Below are 22,680 nucleotides of genomic sequence, written 5' to 3'. Positions count from 1 at the left end.
AGGGGGCAAATGGAACTGCACAGAACCCCAGGGTATTTATAAACATTCTTTTTAAATTTATTTGGCTGCACTGAGTTTTACTTGTGGCATGTGGGATCTAGTTCCCTGCCCAGGGACTGAATCTGGGCACCCTGCATTGGGAGCATGGAGTCTTAGCCACTGGACCACCAGGGAAGTCCCCCAACCATTTCTTCTATTCCTCTAACCTACCCTAAAGAAGAGAACAAAGTGACCTGGCATCCCACAAGTCAAACTCCCTTGAAGAGGTGGTCTAGTTCTCTGATGTCTTTTGATTTCAATATTAAAGCCAATATGCCTGAAATCCTCTAGATGTTTGGGGATTGTTGTTACTGTGTGGTGTTTGGTCACTCAGTCGTGTCTGACTCTCTTGCGACCCTGTGGACTGTAGCTCGCCAGACTCCTCTATCCATGGGATTCTCCAGGCAAAAATACTGGAGTGGACTGCTGCTGGGAGCCAACACACGAGACCCTACCCATGACAAGGTCATGAGGGAGAAAACCTGACAGGGAAGGCGGATCAGGTTTTCAGGGGTTTTGAAAAGGCCAGCTCACGAGATCCCACCCATGACAAGGTCACGAGGAGAAAGCCTGACAGGCAAGGCAGATCAGGTTTTCAGGGATTTCAAAAAGCTGCCCCCAGCACTCACCTTAAAGATGATATCTCTCTTTCTGATGCCTGCCTCAATAGACTACTCCCTAATTTCTGTGACACAGGCAGAAGGCCTTCCCCGATCTCTTCCCAAATAAGAATCAATTTAGAACTTTAATCAATAAGTTTCCCGGGTGGTGGTATTTTATGAGATTATCCAGGGTGAAAGGAGTGTTTTAATTCAAACTCCTTTGCTGGTATTTTAGTTTGTTTGGCAAATGCATTTATGCCCTTGGTACTAATATGCATGATTGCTTATATACCCTAATCATAAAATAACATAAAGAACCTGATCATATAAAGGCCTTAACAGACATAGAGCTCTTCGGGGGGTGAGGAAGCCCTATTAGAAAACAAGAAAAATTATTCTAAAAGTAGCTATTGGGTTAACATTTGCTTGCTGTGTTTTGCTTGCTGTGTTTTGCTTGCTTTATTTTTGCTTTTAATGTGCCAAGGTTGTGTTATAGAAACCATTGTTAATATAGTTAAAGATCTAGAGAAATAAGAGCTTAGCCCTAGTGTGGTAACAATGAGATGGTTGTTAATTGTCAGCCAGGAGTGCTAGGCAGAGGCTGCCTCACCAAAGTCACAGAAGTCAGTCTGGGGTAAACTTCTTAGATAAACGCAACTGACAACTTCTGCAGAAGGATTAACTTTTGTGTTAACAAGGTTATACTTCTACTCTGTACTGTTGCCCTATGAGACTGCTACCTTTCAGTTAAGGTCACCATAGAAACAGAAAACAGGTTTACATTCACCTGACTTGCATAAAATGTTAATAGGCCCCAAGGCCAGAAGATAATGTACAAGACCCTCATAAACAAAGAAATATGCAGAAAACACCCTGGTTTCGTGAAGAACAAGCTGATGTAATGTTAAACTCTCTTCCCCTTAGAAATGTACTAATTTAGGGTATAAAAGCCATGGTAAAAAATAAAGCATTGCCAGACTCTGCCAGACTCTGCACCCCCCGTCTGGTCACTCTCTCTCTCTCTCTTTCTCTCTCTCTCCCTCACAGACTTGGCCCTATCAAGGCTGGTCTCACGTGTCTTCTCTCTCTCGCCGACGCCGTTCATCCAGAGGATACCCCATGGATCCTGCCGAGGCTGGACCCCGGCAGGCTGCCATTTCCTTCTCCAGGGGATTGTCCTGACCCAGGAATCAAACCCGTGTCTCCGGCATTGGCAAGCGGATTCTTTACCACGGAGCCCCTGGGGAAGCTCTATAATTCCGGTACCCTCAGAGCAATGTCAGCATGAAACCACATCCCCACATTATTGTTTTCTCCACAGTACTGCTGTGCTCCTGGGTAGTAACTTTCCTTTCTATTTCCTTTCCCTCTTTTGCTTTGGTATCAAGCCAAATGGATCTAAATGAAACCAAGTAAGATGTAGTCTTAGATCAGTTTAAGAACTATCTTAAGGATAGAATCTTAGGGCTGAGGAGAAATCTCCTTACAAAATGTCCTAGATAACTGAGGTTTGAGAAACAGTGGCCGAGTTGTAAAACTGGGAAATTTCTGCCCTGCATTTGTCACAATGGAAGTGACACTGTCCCAGAATCCAATTACTACCATTTCCCCCTAAAAAGCACCAGAGCTCCTTGGAGAAGAAAGAGGCTGAGTCCAGGGCTGGGGCATGGAAACAACTTTCTGTTGCACTAGCAAGTAGGGAGGTGTTCAAAGAATGGTGAAGTCACATATCAAAAGAAGGCAAGAGGGAGCTTGAAGGGTCTTCCACTGGCAATTCTGCATTAATTTGAGCATCAAAATAAGTAATAATAATAATAGAATAAAACCTTAGCTGTTTCAACTGTATTCTCATGATCTCATTCTTACCCCTTCTCCCCATTTTCACCTCTCTATCCTTTATTTCCTGCCCTTTGAACTCTATGCAGGGAAGTAACATGCTCCTGGTTTTTCTCTTCTTCTGGAGATACATGTACTTTAACAGGAGTAGAAGTCCAAGTTTTAGCTTTAGGCTTTGGGGTGGTCACAGAGAAAGCAGTCTGTTAACTGAGTTAGGTTCTCTGCCGCTGAAACCAACCTGGCATGGTCTAATAGGATGATTGATTAGGTTTGAAAGATCACATTTCCGCTTTTGTAGGTAAAACAGATGAATATCAGAAACTCCATGTGGTTCAATAACACGGTCCACCCAAGCTCATGGGAGTTTTACATCAAACTCCTTAGTGCTAAACCTCAAGCTATTTTAAATTGGTTCCCTGTTTTATTCTCTGAGCCTTTATTGCCTTGGAGGCCTGAAGAGGAAAGGTGACTGATCCACGGGCAGAACATGGGCCTCCCTGATGACACTGTGTAACACCACCTGTATCTCACATCCATCCCCTCCATCAGAAGCAATGTCACAGACTGAAGACCACGCTGGGCCAGGGGACCAGAGACTAGTCTTTTCCTGGCTTTCCCATCACCTAATGGAGGAAAGCTGGAGGAGCTGCAACTTCTCTCAGCCTCTCTTCTTTCATTGCAAAACAGAGGCTGAATCAAGACTAAGTTTTGTCTGATATCCCTTCTAGTTCTAATATTTTACAGCTCTTTTCTTAATAGGACTTGCGGGTGTGAGTGTAGGGGGATCAACCTGAGAGTAAGTACCATATTTATACATGTATTGGTGTCCTTTATAGAAAGGCACATCCACCAATCAAACAGATCACCAAGGTTAGAGGGAAAACATGCACCTTATTGGCTGAAACTGGAGGTTGAGCCAAGCCAAAAACAAACCTCTAGACTCCATATTACTTAATATGCTTTACTAATCCATAATATGTCATTTTACGTGATTTAGCAAGAAAAACACACTTTAACTGATTTTTAAAGTTTTTTTCTTTCTTTTATAAATTGAAAGTTTTATTTAGGTGATTATGAAGACTAATCATTTGTTCGCAAATCTGTGGGCTTCAAATTATGAGTCTCTTTAGAGAGTCTGTAAGAAAATGTTTTAAATGCTTCAGCTCTCTGCTACCCAATTATAACAATGCTAAATTTAGTCAGATTTTGGTTTGTCCTTATCTACAGAATGATGACAATCTCTAATTTGGACTTTCCAATATAAGCATTGTTATGAAATCGTCTGTAGTCTAAGATTGCTTAGAAAAGGCAAAAATAACCTTAATTCTTGCAAATCTGTACAACAATATGCAGCATAAAAAGAAGAAAAGGCTCATTGCATAACAACTCACTAGAACAGTGAATATCCTCAAAGCGTCCTTCCAAGGAGTTACCTAGCTTGAAAAACAATTCTAATTTACTCAAGAACACATAAAAAAAAAAACAAAAAAAAAACTGTAACCCCCAGTAAAAATTTTATGAGCAATTCTGGTACAGGCCACACAAGGAACAGAGAAAGTAGTAAGATATTTAACAGATCCGTAGAGGTCACATTTACACCATCAAATAATTAGATCCTTTGGCTATATTTACTCAATCACCTTTATCACTTATTACAGAGGTCCTCCTTATAGGAAAACTCAAGCTCAAAGTCATAAACTTCATTTCTGTTAAACCTAAGAAAGCCAATGAGCTTTGGTCTAAAGACCAACTTACTCTTGTCAAAAATTTCTATGCATGTACATCCAGGTACATAAACATTCCCTAGGTAGCCAGAGGTTTGAGATGGGGATGAGACATCATCCCCATTCTCTCACGTAAAACAAAACTACTTTCTTTTCCATATTCAATCACTAGTATATTACGTCTTTTCTCCTTCTGTATTTTATGCTATATCCAAGTCTTCATTGAATAATTTGGCCCTTTCTGCCATCAGAGCATGAACACTAACTTATTTAACTAACTTATTTAAAACCAAAGTACACAGCATGAACTGGAAAGCTACCCATTAATATTTCAAGAAGTTGAAGAAAGAATTTATGTTATGAAAGATGAAACAGACAGTTAAAGATGAAGTAACACAGTGAGGTATCCTAAGGTTCCTGTTGGACAGGATTGATTTGGTAAGTCTTCTCTTCCCTTTTTCCTCCCAGGCATAACAGAAGTGTCAAGTAGAATTGGTGTTATCTTTTGTTCTCTTTAAGTTTCCATTTCTTTCTCCTCTTTTTCTCTGTAGTTGATGTCACAGGTATAGGTCCATTAGACAGTTTTCAAAACTGGATTCCAGTCAATGAAAGGGTCTCTAATGACTGCTTTGAATATTTAGCAGCCTAACATTTGCAATTATTCTTTCCAACATCCTTCTTTTCTAGAATACTTCTTCTGTTTAAAAGGCTTTAAAATTCTTCTATAGATTTTAGGCCCATATCCTTTATTACGGCCCCTGGATTTGAGTAAGTATGAATCTTATAAGTAAAAAATAAACCCAAATTTACTAACACCTAAAAATAATGTTAAGAAGTGTGTTAATGCCTAGCTAAAAACTAGTAGGTACTAAATAAAGTAATATGGATAGGATAAGGACTATCATTCTTGGTCTTCTACAATCAAGCAGATTCTTTGGAGGCTATTTCAATAGGACAACAGTCACTACTTTAGGGTATAGTTCTTAAATGCATGCAAGTATAACCTCCTTCATTCACTCACTGCATATCTACTGTGCTTCCACTATGAAGACAGGCACTAGGTTCACACTGCAGACACAAGAGTGAGCCACAAGCAAACAGACCATCACTCCCACAGGACTGAAGTTTGTGCAGGAGAAATGACATTGACCAAAGCACTGATGAACAGAAGTTGGTTGAATTGAATCAGTAGCATCAATACTATTTTCTGGTTACAGATAAATAACTAGTGTGATAGGAAGGTCTAGATTATGATTATCTACACCACTAGTACCCCCACACATTTATTCTGTTTATTTTTCTACATAACCACTTGGAAATTTTCAGCATTAACTACTTGGTGTGTCTCCTGGTTCTGATTCAAGTAGGAAGGAAGCAGAAGGAAACCAATATTTATATGAATATACCAAACATGCCTTTCATGTGAGTTCATTTATGCACTTAACTGCTTCTCACAAATTTGGGAAGAAAAGTATAATTAGCACCATTTTACAGGAGGAACCAAGGTTAGTTTAGAAATGCTAACCAACTTGTCTAAGGTCACCCAGATAAGAGCCAGGATTTGAATATCTGTAAAGCCATTTACATCTACATCTATACAGTAAGCAATATAAATACAGACATACAAATTTGTACACAGATATAAACATATAAACAATATAGTATATACAAGCAAATATACTTCTACAGCAAAATAAAATGGTTATTTTTGAAATGCAACTATAAAAATATGTTACTTACCGGAAAGTATAGAAGCAGAGACCCGAAAAGGATTGTTTCCAACAGGATAAGGCCCGATGCCCTGATGCTCTGAAAAAAATAACAAAAATAAAAATGTCAATATTAACTGACATTTCTAGGCATGGAACAATTTATGCTCTTGCGACAATGCCGCAAGCAGAACAGCATTCTTTGGTGGGGGTGGATAATTAGAAATTGGCTTATATTTCAGACAGGCAAACTTAACTGAAACATGCAATAAGACTGACTGTAAAGGTGGGGGTAGACTTAATGATATTGCCACTGGCTTCATGGAATGTTGTTCTCTAAAATTTGAATCACTATTTAGAAGATCCTGCCAATCTAAGAAATGCACAGACACAGAAAACCTTGCCTGTGTTTCTGACACATCGGCGACAAATGCATTTCTGAATGCTATTCCTAAACCATTTCACAAATCCTCAGCAATGGTTCCAGTGGATAAAGCAAACATAGGCACAACTTTTGGTGTCTCAATGGTACATCTCCCAACATGTCACAACATAGTCCCCAAAACTCAGTAACAACTTCACTATTTAAATAACATAAATCACATTTAAAACCAGAGGTATCTCACCTTGTGAAATAGTTAAATTATTCACTCAAAATTCAAAAGAATAAGTTGATTTTTCAAATATACTTCCTGATTATTTAAGCATGATGGTGGTGGTTTGGTGGTTTAGTCGCTAAGTCGTGTCTGACTCTTGTGACCCCATGTACTGTAGCCCACCAGGCCCCTCTGACCATGGGATTTTCCAGGCAAGAATACTGGAATGGGTGCCATTTCCTTCTCCATTGCTAAGCATAAATATACTCAATAATCTTCAGATATTTTGTTAGACTCAAAACAGCATTATCTTTGCAAAGCAAAATGCTTAGAATCGTGACAAGAAATACAAGACCAAAAAAAACCAAGCCCACTTAGAATAACAAATTTTGCTTTGATGAGTTCAAATACCAATGCAGAGTAAAGATATCAGTTAGGAATACAAAAACAGGTCACTCTAGAACACATGTGTTTTCACTCAGTGCAACGTTAAATATATAAACAAATTACACTAGGTGTACATATGATATTTTAATGGGGAAATACTTTTAAGTAGATAAATTAATTTTGCAACAAAAAGAAGGTGAAATGCTAAACTACAAGTCCATTACATTAAAAAAAAAATGTGTCAGGAGAGAGCAGCATGGAAACATATACACTACCATACGTAAAATGGATAGCCACTGGGAATTTGCTGCCTGACTCAGGGAACTCAAACCGGGGCTCTGTGACAACCTCGAGGAGTGGGATCAGGTAGGAGAGAGGTTTGAGGGGGAGGAGACACATATGTACCTGTGCCTGATTCATGCTCATGTATGGCAGAAGCCAGCACAATACTGCAGAGCAATTACTCTTTAATCAAAAATAAATAAGCTTAAAAAAAAGTGTCAGATAACTGGACAGGCAGAGAAATAAAATTCTAATTCCTCTTCAAAACACTGGGAAGACATTACTAGGGCATAGACAAATTCCTTATGTAATCCCTCAAAACAACTCAGGGTCTTCATTAATCTAGAATTTGGGAACAGAGAAATGAGTTTAGTCAGTGAACAGACTTGATTGTTTGAGTGGATTTTCTCTCTTGGTCATTATTTTAGCTGGCAGATGCTCTTAGTGAAAAGAAAACTTCTATCAGCAAGACTTTAAACGGGTTTTGGCTGACAGAATTTCCAACATAACAAATTACATTCATACCTAATTATGAATACTCCATAGTTTAGTTTTTAAACTTGCTCCAAAACGACACTAATTTAGAGTGAGAGTCCAAAATATAATGCAAGACTGCTTGTAAAAAAAATCTACGCAATATTGTTTGAAAATGAAGGATATAAAAAGAAACTGTAAAGCTTGGTGGAAAAAACAGACATTGCAGTTAACATTATCTCAGTTTGAATTATGAAACAACCACTTTAGTTAAGTGATCTTGAACTTCAATGGCCTCCCATGTAAAATGGGTATCCTAATCTTTGCCATATTAAATCTGACATCTTTAATAAATTATGAAGTACACAAAAATGGCTAGCATCATGGCTGACATATAATAAGCAGGTATGCATTCCTCAAGGTAGAAAACACCAGTAGGATTGTGAATTTGAAAACCACAGAGGTATATGTAAGTAGCTGTAAAAATTGTTTTAAAGCTTGAGATCCAAAATGACCCCAGAGGAGCCAAAAGCCTGACAGTAGAAAACATAAAAGTTTTTTTTTTTTAGGGCCAGTGGGTTGTTAGCTATATTGCAACCATCACTGTCTCATAACAGTTGTAGTGGTGCACGCTTTTACATATTCTCAGAGCAAATAATCTGTCTCCTTTACACCTGGATGTATTGAACAATCTTAATACTTCATAACCTTCCTTCTGGTTGGGAAGAGGAGCCCATGATTTCAAATTATAAACTGGAACTCAACAAATGATTCCATAATCAGATGTAAGGCCTGTACAAAATATGTGCTTTTGGTTTTTTTTTCCCAAACACTCAGGCTACGTTGGTTTTAAGGCCTCACCGAAAGAGTGGATACATAATAGGTGGAACTTCAGGGACAAAGAAGAAATCTCATGCGCCCTGAAATCTTTCCACATTGACTGACTGGTAACTGGAAGTTCTTTTAAATGGAACAAAGTACTTTATTTTGTATTTGGTACTAACGATTAGTATACATGTTGTAAGTAATACAGTGACTTAAGTTCAAAGTCAAGGGCAAGAAGCTCTTCCTTAGTGTCTAAGTGATAGGATAAGGAAGAAGAGAGGAGGGATTGTAAAACAAGAATGGATAAAAAAGATAATGAACAAAATAACAGAGGCCAAGAAAAAATTTCATATCTTTCAAAGTTTTGCCTGAGATAGAAATGGTGGTATGGGGGACACCCCTGGTGACGCAGTGGTTAAGACTTCGCCTTCCAAAGCAGGGGGTGTGGGTTTAACCCCCGGTGGGGAACTTAGATCCCACATGCCTTACTGCCAAAAAATCAAAACGTGAAACAGAAGCAATATGGTAACAAATTCAATAAAGACTTCTTGAAAAAATGGTTCATGTTAAAAAATTTTAAAGAAAAAAGAAATGGAGGCATGGAACTCTTTTTAACCAGAGTTGCTAAGTGGAAAACTCTGAAAAACATTCTTGAAAAATGATAAACAATATACAGTATGTTGAACAGTATAATACAGTACTGATTTATATAAATATTATTTATAAATATATGTATATTTATATAGTAGAATATTTATATAAAACATATACATACAAATGAAAACTTTATGTTTTCTATATGTATATACATATATATAATGTATAAATATATCAAATTCAGGTCTGGAGGATACATGCCAAACTGACAAGAATGTACTTTCTTTCCCTAGAGAAGTATATCTGAGGATAGATCAATTTATCTGGAAATATTTTACTTTCTTTGGAGACATAGTCATGTATTGATATATGTATTTTAATAATTAGATAAATAAAGTGAAAAAAATCATCTAAAATGTGTCAACTCAGCTAGTAGAAAATTCCACCACTGGGTATTGCAATATGCAAAGAATTCTAAACAAAGCCCTTCCTAATAATATCTACTTAATAAATTTTATTCAGTACTGACAACATGCATCAAATGACCGAACAACATGATACTTATAGGTGAATATAAACCTGGGGGAGCTACTGAGCCTAACTCTGGCTTAGACTCCAGACAGCTTAATAAGTATCATTCCAGAGTTTACAACAGACGAGGGCAGACTCCACCTCATTCCACTCCATTCCAATTTCCCCATTTCTTAAACTTTCAGAACTGACCTACGAAGGTTTACAGCAGTCAGATATCAGATCTGTAGACAAAAGAGAAAGGCTAATCTTACCACACTAATTTTATAAAATTATGTCAAAGTCAATTTCTCAATTCTATAATCTCCAGATACAAAGTACAGAGGCATAAGATGAAGCATAGCTTGTCACAGGATTCGCTGAGGATGTAAACACAAAAAGGAAGCTGAGTTACTGGAAGTAATAAGACGGTAAGAATGCTCAAGTCAGAACTTTTAAAAATAACTAAAATAGCTTAAAATTATTTCCTTGATCCTATAGGGCTAACTCCTTCATTTATAATTGTTAAACATTTTTCAACCACCAGGGCAATTAATGTATATCTTGCTAAAACAGTGCAGTTATTTTTGATCATAGCTGATACCTTCAGCCTTGCAGCAATTAAAGTTTCTTTCCATTACAAAAGGAACGTCTGATCATGAAGACATTTTTTACACAACTGGGCTTCACGATGTAGGATGAAAATATAAGAAAGCAAGAGAATTCAATTCTGCAAAGAACAAACTAGCACAGGTCTGGATGATAAACCAAGACTCTATCATTGTATATCATTTACAGAAAGAATCAGCCATTCTGACAGGAGAATAGTCTCACATGCTGCACTTTTTCTTTTGATTCGTCTATTTCTGTAGAGAAAATCACAGATTACAAAGGAAACCCAACAACCACCTGATGAAGTAAGTACACCAGAATAAACTGGAGGCAAGATGTGAAACGCAAACCTGAAAGAATCCTCACACTGAGAGGTATGCGAATGCTATTTTCAATAATTTTATTTACAATTATATCAATGGATGTGAACAGACACATCCAGTTTGACAGACTATGTGCAATTAGTTTGTCTTAAGAAGATCTGTGATGAAACACTGAAAAACCAATTAGATTTAGAAAAATGTGTCAAGGAACAACTGTTCAAAATGTGGTTAGTTAAAAATCAATAGTAGTTTTTCTGAAGAATTCACAACAGTTTAAAAAAAAAAAAGGTTTAGAAAAGCAGAAGAAAATGGTCAGGATAGTGATTTCCAAAACTGAAATATAAGTAACTCAGATGATTATAAATCTGTGGAATAAAACACATGGGCTTATATCCAGATGGTTTGAAATCTCAGCATCTGCTGCTCACTAGCTTTGTGACCATGGGCAAGTTGGATATAGTGATGCCCACCTTGAAGGACTGCTGTAAAGATTTGCAATCATGCTGCTCAACAAAGAGCAGGCTCTCAGTCAATGGAAGTTCATCAGTCTGTCATGGACAGATATGAGGTGGGGTCAACACATCTAAGCCCACTCTAGCTGATGAGTGACAGCACATGGTCCCGTCACCCAGAGCTGCTGGTCCCACGTCAGGGCGATTTCCTCTGTGTATCTAATCTGACCCTCTTACCCAAAGGAACAGGACTGAATGTTATAGTATACTAACAAAAATATGCAGCACTATTAGAATAATTAAACATGAGCTACAACTAAGGAATTTGGTTGATATTATTTTTAAAAGAGGCTAGTCAATGTAAAATTTCTGACAGTTTTATTAAAACATTAAAACAAACTATGACATGGTTTTAATTAAGAATTATTTTAATTTTTAAGATTCACAAGAAAGTCTATTTTTGTATGTTATGGCAATATGCAGTGGTGCTGTTTAAGACCTTTTAGAAAAATAAGTTTACCCAAAATAAAATTCAGAGTAATGAATATATAGTTTCATACTGTTTAAAATAGTATAGCACACTAAATAAAGAAAAATTCAATGATATTTTATAAATGTGAAAAAAGGAATAACCAGTAGTTCATTATTAGTTATGGTTCACCATTTATTGAGGGGCACAAACATCTCTGGTTGCTTTTGCAGGATTTGAGACATTTACCCATTCTCTTTGCTTTGTTTCACTTAATGCAGTTAGAAGTGTTCCTCCAGTGTCTCATCTTTCTGGAGTTCAGTGCCTGATTTTCACTTAAAGATGTTGACAATCAACTGCTATTGCAGAGATGTAGAATAAGTTAGACGCATAAGAAGATTCTGGATCACTTCTACTCAGTCAAGCTCGTCCTTCCGTGCTTATGTCCAAAGCACTTCCTTCCAGACTTCATCAACCCCCGAGTCAGCCCCTCACCCCACAAGAGGCCACTGGAATGCAGTCCCAAACTGTGGACCATCATGTCCTGATTTGTCCTCATTTTTCCCATAGCTTCTTTGCAAAAATAGCAGCTACTTCTCTGTAATCAATCTGCAACCTCCAATTTCTTTTTTTCAATACTAATAAATAGAATAACTCATATATCACAAAATGGAGATGAATTCTCTAAGTGTCAAAAAAGCACACAGAAGTGAATGGTGCAGACTGAAATATTACAAAGACTCTTGCCTTGAAAAGGACTGCTTAAGTGGCAATAAATTAATAAAGCAAAATATGTCATTTGCTCAGCTTTCCATTATTGATTAAAAGCTATTGAGATTAATGGATATATTTTCAAATTAAAAAGTAGATCGTTGAAAGAAATTTCTCCTCATGAAAGTGGAATGGCATGATAATTAAAACATAAAATAATAAGTGCTTTAAAATTTCACAGTAATGAGACAAAACACTTTACTTTTTCAAATATCAATCTTTGTTACACTGAGGTTAACTCAAATATCATCTAATGTGACATGTCATTTTTTTAAACTTAAGAGTATTTTATACTTAGAGAAATTCAAGAGACTTGACAAATTATTGCTGTTTCACTTGATTGCTAAGTACCAACCCATCTAAGCAATCTTTCTTTATCATTTGAAACTTCTAATCTCAGATTTCTATTTTAATTTGGTATTTTGAACACTGTGATCTGTAAGGTGACTACTTTAAAATGCTACTGGTCACACATAGGCAATAAAGTCAATCAGATATTAGCTAGATAACATCAGCTCTTCCCAGGCTTCTTAAAAAGGAAAAAAAATTGTGAGAATGGGAACAGAATTGCTTAGAATTGTTAAGCTTGTCTTTAACACATTGTCTGTCTTCCAAAGCATGTTTGGAAATGCACAGAATAACTAGACAGAGTGTAAAACAAAGAAATATTTCATACTGTGTCTAATATTTGGAAATAGTCTAAACATTCTAAAATTTGTTTATGTTCCTTATTTTATACTCCACACTGACCCAAAAAGTTTCCATCTGACAAGACATTTACAAATACACAAAGAAAAATGATGAACATTTCAGTGAATAAACCAATAGATGACTTAATACAGTTGCAAGAGATGCTCCCTATTTGTAAGAAGAGTAAGCAGTTCAGAAGCTTAAAATGGCAGTATGAGGGACTTCCTGGCAGGCCAGTGGTTAAGACTTCACCTTCCAATGCAGGGGATATGGGTTCAATCCCTGGTCAGGGAGTTAAGAGCCTAGGTGCCTCTTGGCCAAAAAACCAAAACATAAAACAGAAGCAATATTGTAACAAATTTAATAAAAACCTTAAAAATGGTCCAAATTTTAAAAAAATCTAAAAAAAAAAAATACCAGCATTATATCTGACAGGCAAAAACAGAGGCAGATTATAAAAGTGTCATGGGAAAACAAGGGTTATTTATATGCAAAGGTAATGTAGACAGGAATTCAAAACTCAATCGCTAAAATAGTATAAATATTTCTAGAGCAAATGAAGTAAATTGGATCTTATTTTCACCAAACTTGGGACCACTAAGAAGAACGATGAAATGCGTATTATGAAATTCAGCCCACCTAGAGTATATCACTCAAACTTGTTTAGCAAAAGACAAAGTGAAAAGAAATGGGAGTCATATATTAATTAACTAACATCCTGCTTACACTCTGATTGTCAATTCTAACCATTTGTTTCACTAAAATCTGCTGTTTCAGTTAGTCTTAATGTTTATTAGCAAATCACAACATGTATAATAACTACCTTGATATTTTAGAGTTTTCTATTTTTTGAATAGGGTTCATGAAAGATTTTCAATAAGTTCATAAGTTTTAATTAGAAATAAATGCTAACCCTTCAATAGAGAATTTAGAAAGGTCACACTAACTAAGGTTTCCTGTCATTAGTCTTCTCTCTTCTCTCTGTTGGATCCCACTTAGTTATCATTTGCTCTAAAATGTATTATACAAATGCATTAGCATTAGATTATCAGCTGAAAGAGATTCAAGAGAAATAATTAAGAACAAGCAGAAATTTGACAGTGGATAATTACTGAAAAATTAAAACAATGTTATAAAACCAAAAATTAGAAAAAAACTTTTACAACGTAATAGATTTTTTAAAAAGCAATTGTGTTTAACCTCATTGAAGGTTAAACTATTACTAAAGCAGTTTTCTATAAGCAATTGATATTTGAAGCTTTTTAAAGTAATGACTGCAAATCTTCAGTCTAAACCTCTTTTTGGAGCTCCAACCCCCTATTTTCAGTTGGCTGTAAAACAGTTCTACCTGAATGACTGATAGGCACCTCAAACTCAAGATTTCAAAAACTAAATTCTTCCATTCTCCAATCTATTTTTCTCTTCATGTTTCCCATCCTGGTTAATGGTAACTGATTAACCTATTTTGTAGTCAAATCATATAAAATATACAAGGTAGAAATAGAGGTTTCTATTTCTAGTGGTTTTTATGAATTATTGGTTTTGTGAAGTCACTCAGTCATGGCCAACTCAGTCATGTCCAACTCTTTGTGACCCCATGGACTGCAACCTGCCAGGCTCCTCCATCCGTGGGATTTTCCAGGCAAGAATAATGGAGTGGGTTGCCATTTCCTCCTCCAGAGGATATTCCCAACCCAGGGTTTGAACCCGGGTCTCCTGTCTTGCAGACTCTTTACCATTTGAGCTACCAGGCTTTTACATTTGGTATTTTCCAGAATCCCCTCCAAATTCTGTTGACCAACCATCTCACTAAGTAATGAGTGAGAAGTATGCTGTGTATGCTAATCACTCAGTCTGTCCAACTCTTTGCGACCCCATGGACTCCTCTTTGCCCACCAGGCTCCTCTGTCCATCAGGATTCTCCAGGCAAGGATACTAGAGTGAGTTGCCATGCCCTTCTCCAGGGGATCTTCCCCACCCAGGGATCAAACCCAGGTCTCCCACACTGCTACCAGATTCTTTACTGTCTTAGCCAACCAGGGAAGCCCAAGAATACTGGACTGGGTAGCCTATTCCTTCTCCAGGGGATCTTCCCAAGACAGGAATGGAACCAAGGGCTCTCGCATTGCAGATGGATTCTTTACCAGTTGAGCTGCAGATAACCAAATAAATGGTTAATCTGAAAAGCAACATGCAGGTTGATCCACTTTCAAGTGGAGAGGAAATTTTTCACTTTTAATCCACAGTCTCCTCTATAACGTAGAGAAATTATTAAACAGTCAAAATCTTAATAAGAGGAGGTAGGAGGAAGAAAAAGGAGAGAGGAGAGAAGCAGAAGAAACCATCTCTCTCTTTTTTTTTTTTTTGAAACCATCTCTTTATGTTTAGTTCAATGAACTACCAATTCTAAGTCCGGGGTAAAATGGCTGGGGCATTGGGATGGATGGAGATAGAACAGCACTCAGGAATAGGTGAGGTCACTATTCTCTGGGCTTTCTCAGAGCTGCCTCCCTCTGTATTCACTCTTGCCTTCATCTCATCGCATCAGACAACAAATGCCTTCATGTCACCCTATCTGTCATCCCTCCAGGCCTGCCCTCTTCAAGGCAGGCATATATTTCAAAGGAATTCCCTTATTTCTCTTAATCTCCAACTGGTAATATCTTCCATGCCTTAAATCTTATCCATTCTTAGGGATATCATAAATGCCAATTAGAGTGCTAGTGATTAGTAATAATTTAATGGCTGCTCCTCCAAGTAGGACTTGCAAGACCAAGTATATAGTCAAGGCTTAATGCCTAAAGGCAAAGACCTTGAACTCTGAAAGTGAAGAGTGAAGCTGTCAGCACATGGGCCTCACTGGAGGCTCCAACCTCACTGGCGGTGACTGCTTCCTCTGAGACTGGTCTGATAAGCAAGCAGACCAAGGTACCTACATTCATTCAATCAGAAACGGGAATGCAGAGATTCCTTTCAGGAATAAAAGGGACCCATCACCTTTATCTTCTGTTGAAGAATTTTTAAAGAAGAAGTTCAGATTTCAAAAAAAGTCTTTTCTTCTCAGTTGTGAATATAAATTCCATCAGGAGTCAGTCTAAATCACCATAACTTCCACACATCTGTGCCTCAGAAAATCCCCTAAGCCTTTGTTGAGGGCAGGCTAAGCGAAGAGGTTTGCTTCACTTTCTTCTTTCTGTCTTTGAAACAGAAGTTGGATAATAAGGCAGGTGCCTCTGAAATCCAGCTTTCATCATGTGACGGGATTCAAGACACACCGTGTGGGTGCAACTTCAGCTCCCAAACAGCAGCTCCCTTCCGCCCCATAAACACGCCCCAATTACTATAGCTTTCTCTTTGTTTCTTTCTGGACCACGCTTTAAAAGTCATGAAAGAGATATAAATGCATAAGTTCTGGGAATGAAAATACCAACTGAAAGGGGACTAAATCAAGAACCACTGTACTGGGTAGAAGAGGGACCTGAAAGTATATCCAGCAGGGCTAAGTTGCTCCTTCCGTGGCATTTTCCCCAAAGGCACATCTCACTATCACAAAATGTTGATAATAAAAGTGGTAGTAACAATGACAACAATAACAATGAAGTCAGTTGAATTTTTGTGCCAGCTGTTATTCTAGGCATTTTATATAATATTAATTAACCCTCACAAAAATATTGAACCCTCATGACAAATAGTAGGTACTATTTGTAGTAGGCACTATTGCTATCTCCACTTTATAAATGAGGCAGCTGAGGTTTAACAGGACTGAAAAACTTGTCCAAGGAAATTGATATTACATAATGCTATCACTCAACCTTGCCCCTATCATTTTCAAAATCCAACTTTTAAAGCTATCATTTAAAATAGCATTGGATAGCAGCTCCTGAAGCAACCTTTACTAACCTCCCACTGAAATGTAAAGACACATGTGAAATAGAAAGTCACAACCCTGCTGTGAATAGGAAATTCAAAGCAGAAATACAAACAGAAATAAAAATGAGAAAAAGCACTCACTCTCACAAGTAACTGGGAAATAGAAACTTTAAATATCTCATTTTTAATCTGCTAGACTGAAAAAGTTAAAAAGACTGATAATATCAGTTACTGGTTAGAATGCTAGGAGATGGGCACTTTCATGCTCATAGAAACAGAAATAGATGAAGCCCTTGATAACACAGTTTTGAAGTATCAACATTTTAAGTGTCTATACTTGATTATACCAGCCACTCCACACAAAGGGTTTGTCTTTAAGGATTACTTACATCTTTGCACAAAAATATATGCACAAACAAGTTTACCAAAGCACTGGTGGTATAATATCTAGTAAATAAGTTGAAACAAATGGAATATCAATAACAGAGAATATACCAGTAGTTTTACTGGTTCAGCCATATGACATGATATAATGAAGCTCTTTAAAATATGAGAAAAATACATATACACAGGCAGGAAAAAAAAGCTTAAGAGATTTTTAGAAATAATTTTTAAATAAAAAATCTTTATTAGTGAAAGGCATGGTATGAGTGTGTGTGCATGGATCAAACCCTTGATGTTACAAATTTTCTGGGAAGAGAAGTAGAAGCCAGAGGAAATGGACGACCTTTAACTTACTGCTTTATATTTTTCTTTATGTGTCAATTTTGTACAACAATGTATTCACTTATTCAAGTAAAGATCATCAACTGAAAATCCTATATGCCGTAATACCTGTAACTCTATGGCTGATTCATATCAATGTATGACAAAACCCACTGAAATGTTGTGAAGTAATTAGCCTCCAACTAATAAAAAAAATTAAAAATGAATAAAAAAAAGAAAGAAAATCCTATATGCCAAAAGAGGAAGGAAAGAAGAAAGAAGAGAAAGAATGATAGGAGAGAAATGGGCAGATGCTCAGAGTAGGTCAAAAGTGATAAAATACAACCAAAATAGAGTCTACTTGCAAGATACTTAACCACAAGCTTCAAGAGGAGAAGTATTCAAAACTCATCTCAAGGGTCTGACTTTTAGTACACATTTGTATTTGTGGGGGAAGAAAGTGAAGATAGAAAGAAAAAAATGGAAACAGTAAAGCCCAGAGAAAAAGGCAATAAACAAAAATTTTTCATGTAAAAGGAAATTCACAATTCTACTATCTACCAGAGTGAAATTTAAGGTGAAAAAGCATGGGGAAAAAAAAAAAAAAGGAGGAAAAAGACATTTAATATCAGTCCCTGTTATCACATTCTAGCATACTGCAACAGTCAAAGGCCTGAACCAAGTGAGGGGCCTGGACCTCACAGCCCTGCTTCCCCCCAGCCCTGTCCAGCATCCTGTCCCCTGAGATTCACTATGCTCCGGCCAACCTGGCCGCTCTTCATTCCACAGATGCAGCTGCTCCTGCCCAATGGCTGTCAGAGCACATCCTCTTCCCTCACCCTTGCTTGCTTCTACCAGGCTCCCTAACCCTCACCTGGCTCACATCAACTCATTCCTCAGGTGTTAGTTTCACTGACTTTTCACACAATATAGGGCTTCCCTGGTGGCTCAGATGGTCAAGAACCTGCCTGCGATGCAGGAGACCCAGGTTCCATCCCTGGGGTCAGGAAGATCCCCTGGAGAAAGGAATGGCAACCCAGTCCAGCATTCCTGCCTGAAAAATTCCATGGACACAGCAGCCTGGCAGGCTACAGTCCATGGGGTCACAAAGACTTAAACATGACTGAGTGACTAACACTGTCACTTTTCGGTCACTGTAACACACAAGGCAGTAGACACAGGAGTTTCAGAGAACTAATCGGACTGTGTAAGTTTCAACATTTTACGCTAACTGCACAGAGTACCTCCCTGAATGGAACACTCATCACAACTGAAATTAATGAGGAAAGCAACTGTCAGAAGCATTACTTTCTAAAAGAAAGAACATCCACCATAAATACACTGCCCGAGTCTTAGTGGTGAGGCAGGAATTCTTAAGCAGCCACATGATAAGGACATCTGATAGTAGCAGTGGGATTTTACTTCTGGGATTTCTATTAACGACAATGAGATATAAAGACTGGAAACAGGACAATGAGGCAACATTGTGATCTGGCAAGAAGTTGTCTCAAAGAAGTAATCGGCATCATACATAAGATTTGGTTATAAGAATGTTCCACACACAGCATTATTCATGTCGGGACAAAATTAGGGGTAATCCAAATCCCAGAAAGTTGATAAATGGTAAAATAAATCATGATATACTCTATGATATATTGAATTTTATTATGTCATAAAATTCAAAGTTTGGGGGCACACTTGATCTAAGAGTTTAAGATTATAATTTATGTATATGAAATTAAATGTTTAAAAAACTAAATTGTGGACTTACAGGAAATTTTTACATTATTACTTAAAATTTTCAGTCTTTTCCAAACTCTATAAAATACACTGATTTTACAATACAGAACAGTTTAAAACTTTAGTCTTTGCCTTCCCAGGAATGCTTCTGATTTTTTTTCAAAAAACTAAAAGAAATTAAACTCTAATCTTACAAAAAGATTGAAAAGATTAAAGCTATAAAAAGATACCTTCTAAAACTGCTAAAATTAAAGAGACTGACAACACCAAATGTGGAGTGCATTTGGAACAAGGGGAATTTCCATACATTGCTGATGGGAATATGAAATGAGAATTTAAAACCGTACAACCACTTTGGAAAACGGTTTGGCCACATCTTATAAAAGTTAAAAATACATCTGCTGTGTGACCAAGCAATTCTACTCACAGGTAAAAGAAAAACATTTGATTGCAAAAAAAAAACCATATAAGAATATTCACAGCAACTTTATCATAATAATCAAAAAGCAGAACAACCCAAATATCCATCCAACAGGAAAATGAATATATAAATTATAGCAATATTCTTACAATGATATACCACTAAAACAGAAGGGGGAAAGTGTTGATTCACACAGACAAGATCAGCCTCAAAGACTATACAGTATTTATTAAAGACGTCTGATGCAAAAAAGAACACACAGCATGACTCCATTTATATGGAGTCCCAGAACAGGTAAAACTAAACTACAGTGATAGAAATCTGACAGGAAGGAGTGGGGACCGACTGGGAGAGGGCAGGAGAGAACTCTGTGGGGCAAATGGAAACTTCTACATCTTGATAAAGGTATAGATGACATGGGTGTATGCATTTGTCCAACTCACTGCCCTGTAGAATTAATGCATTTCACTCCATGTAAATTGTACCTGAATTTGAGCAAACTCCGGGAGATAGCAGAGGACACAGGAGCATGGCATGCTACAGTCCATGGAGTCGCAAAGAATTGGACACAACTTAGAGACTGGAAAACAACAACAACAAAATTGTACCTTCCTAAAAATAAAAAAATAACAAAGGATTTGAAACCTGCACTAAGGTGTTAAAGATAAAAATCAATAGACCTTTTATTACACTTCAAATCTCATGAAATTGGTGCCACCAATTTGCAAGGCCTATCACACAAGGGGTAAACCTGCAAAGAAAGCAAAAGTACATAACTTTCTGGTATTTCTACTATTTGTATCTCCAATTTGTATAGTGTATTAACTTACATTTAAGCCAAGGACATTTCCATACTTCCCATTCATTTACTTCTATCTGATTACTTTGCAAAGATGGAAGAGAGCCCTACAAGAAAGGGAGCAAGAAATTGACAGGAAGAAGCTCAGAGTTCTCTATTCACACTTCAAGAAAGAGGAACATCACACACAATGTGCTAATTAAATATGGAGGCTCTTAAAGAAGATGTGGTACATATATACAATAGAATATGACTCAGCCTTAAAGAATTGAATAATGCCATTTACAGCAACATGAATGGATCTAGAGATTATCATACTAAGTGAGGTTAGGTAGAGAAAGACAAAAACCATATGATATCATGTATATGTGGAATCTAAAAAATGATACAAATGAAGGTATTTACAAAACAGAAACAGACTTACAACATAGAAAACAGACATAGTTACACAGGGGAAAGATAGGGGAGGGATAAATTAGGTTGGGATTAACACAGACTACTATATATAAACCAGATAATCAACAAGGACCTACTGTACAGAACAGGGAACTATACTCAATACTCTCTAATAACCTATATTGGAAAAGAAAATGAAAAAGAATAGATGTATGTATAACTAAATCACTTCACTGTATACCTGAAATCAATACAACATTGTAAATCAACTATACTCCAATATAAAATAAAATTTTTTAAATATGTAAGCTCTGTAGTCTTTATGATCTGAGTTTTGCTTCCTGGCTCTGTGCCTTTGGGTAAACTTTACTAGTATTGTGCTGGGCTTAGTTGCTCAGTCATGTCTGACTCTTTGCAACCCCATGGACTGCATGTAGCCTGCCAGGCTCCTCTGTCCATGGGGATTCTCCAGGCAAGCATACCGACGTGGGTTGCCATGCCCTCCTTCAGGGAATCTTCCTAACCCAGGGATCGAACCCAGGTCTCCTGCACTGCAGGTGGTTCTTTACTCTCTGAGCCAACAGGGAAGCCCATGAATACTGGAGGGGGTACTCTATCCCTTCTCCAGGGGAATTTACCGACCCAGGAATTGAACCAGGGTCTCCTGCATTGCAGGTGGATTCTTTAACAGCTGAGCTATTAGTTTATCCTAAAATCTATTAAAAATTCAATTTAAATCCAATTCTTCAAGAACACGCTATTTATGGGAAAATGTATCATTACTGTATAAAACATATATGCCTGGCCATTTCTCAGAACACTCAAAAAATTATTTTGAAAATAGTGCCTAGAGATTTATTGATAAATTATGATTCTGTTCTTAGGTATAAACAATTTTGTCACTCATTGAGCTTGTGAATTCAATTCTGATATGAGTGAGTTTTTGCTAATATATTTCAATTACATTTAAATTTGAAATAACATTTTGTATGGCCTTTCAATTGGTAAATCACTTTTTTTCCTGGCCTTGAAAAATGCCTTTTTCTAAAAGGGCATCTTGAAACAAATAGAGAAACAAAAAATCTCATTTGCTATTATTAAAACTGACAGAAGATTTTGTTGTATTATCATCCCTATTGTATTTACCAATTTAAAATATCCCTACAGATACAAAAAAGTTGCTTATTTGTCTTATAGGAAAAAAATGAATCTATTCGCTGATAAACATTCAGATCAATTCATATGAGAATCTGTTCACATTACCTAATTGTTTACAACTGGTTTTGGCAGACACATTTTAATAGAAACCCAATATAAGAAGAAAATAGGCTAGAACACAGATGACAACATTGTACTAAAACCATCAAATTTGCCAAGCAACTAGAACTTAATTATTCTAACCAGTTAAAAAAAGATAATTCATTAATGTGACAGAGGTGCTAATTATCACTACAATGGCAATCACTAAAATACACAAATGTATTAAATTAATATGCACACCTTAAATGTCTATGTTATATGTCAAACGTTATTCAATTAAAAAACAGACTAGAACTTAATTTGAGCTCATCAGTTATGAAATAACTACATGCAGTGCTATTGGGTTATGTCATTAAAATGACCATATTCATACCTCCCATGAGAAAGGGAGTATTTCCTGCCGTATCAGTAAATAAGGATGTCACAGTCATCAGCGACTGCAGCCCTCCAGCATGGGGCCAGTGAGTCCTGAGGAAACTCAGGGTGTAAAAACACATAATACTGGCCCCAAACAGCTGAGGTACATATCAAAGATATGACTTCAGTGAGCCCAAACTCTTGCATCTTCCCAATGATAGAAAAGTGCTCAAT

At 36.9% G+C, this 22,680-nt stretch overlaps 1 protein-coding gene across 1 annotated transcript in view; it reads right to left on the bottom strand.

Annotated features, from left to right (window-relative positions):
- GPR158 (G protein-coupled receptor 158) overlaps positions 1-22,680 on the bottom strand; it is a 286,570-nt gene that overhangs the window by 77,820 nt on the left and 186,070 nt on the right. The window contains exon 5 of the mRNA XM_043480390.1: positions 5,942-6,010. Coding sequence (XP_043336325.1) covers positions 5,942-6,010 — 69 coding nt within the window. The remainder of the gene's footprint in view (positions 1-5,941; positions 6,011-22,680) is intronic.

This window comes from Cervus canadensis, chromosome 10, assembly GCF_019320065.1.
Source record: "Cervus canadensis isolate Bull #8, Minnesota chromosome 10, ASM1932006v1, whole genome shotgun sequence".
Taxonomy (NCBI): domain Eukaryota; kingdom Metazoa; phylum Chordata; class Mammalia; order Artiodactyla; family Cervidae; genus Cervus; species Cervus canadensis.
The sequence above is the reverse complement of the archived record's forward strand: the minus strand, read 5'-3'. Positions and strand labels throughout refer to the sequence as shown.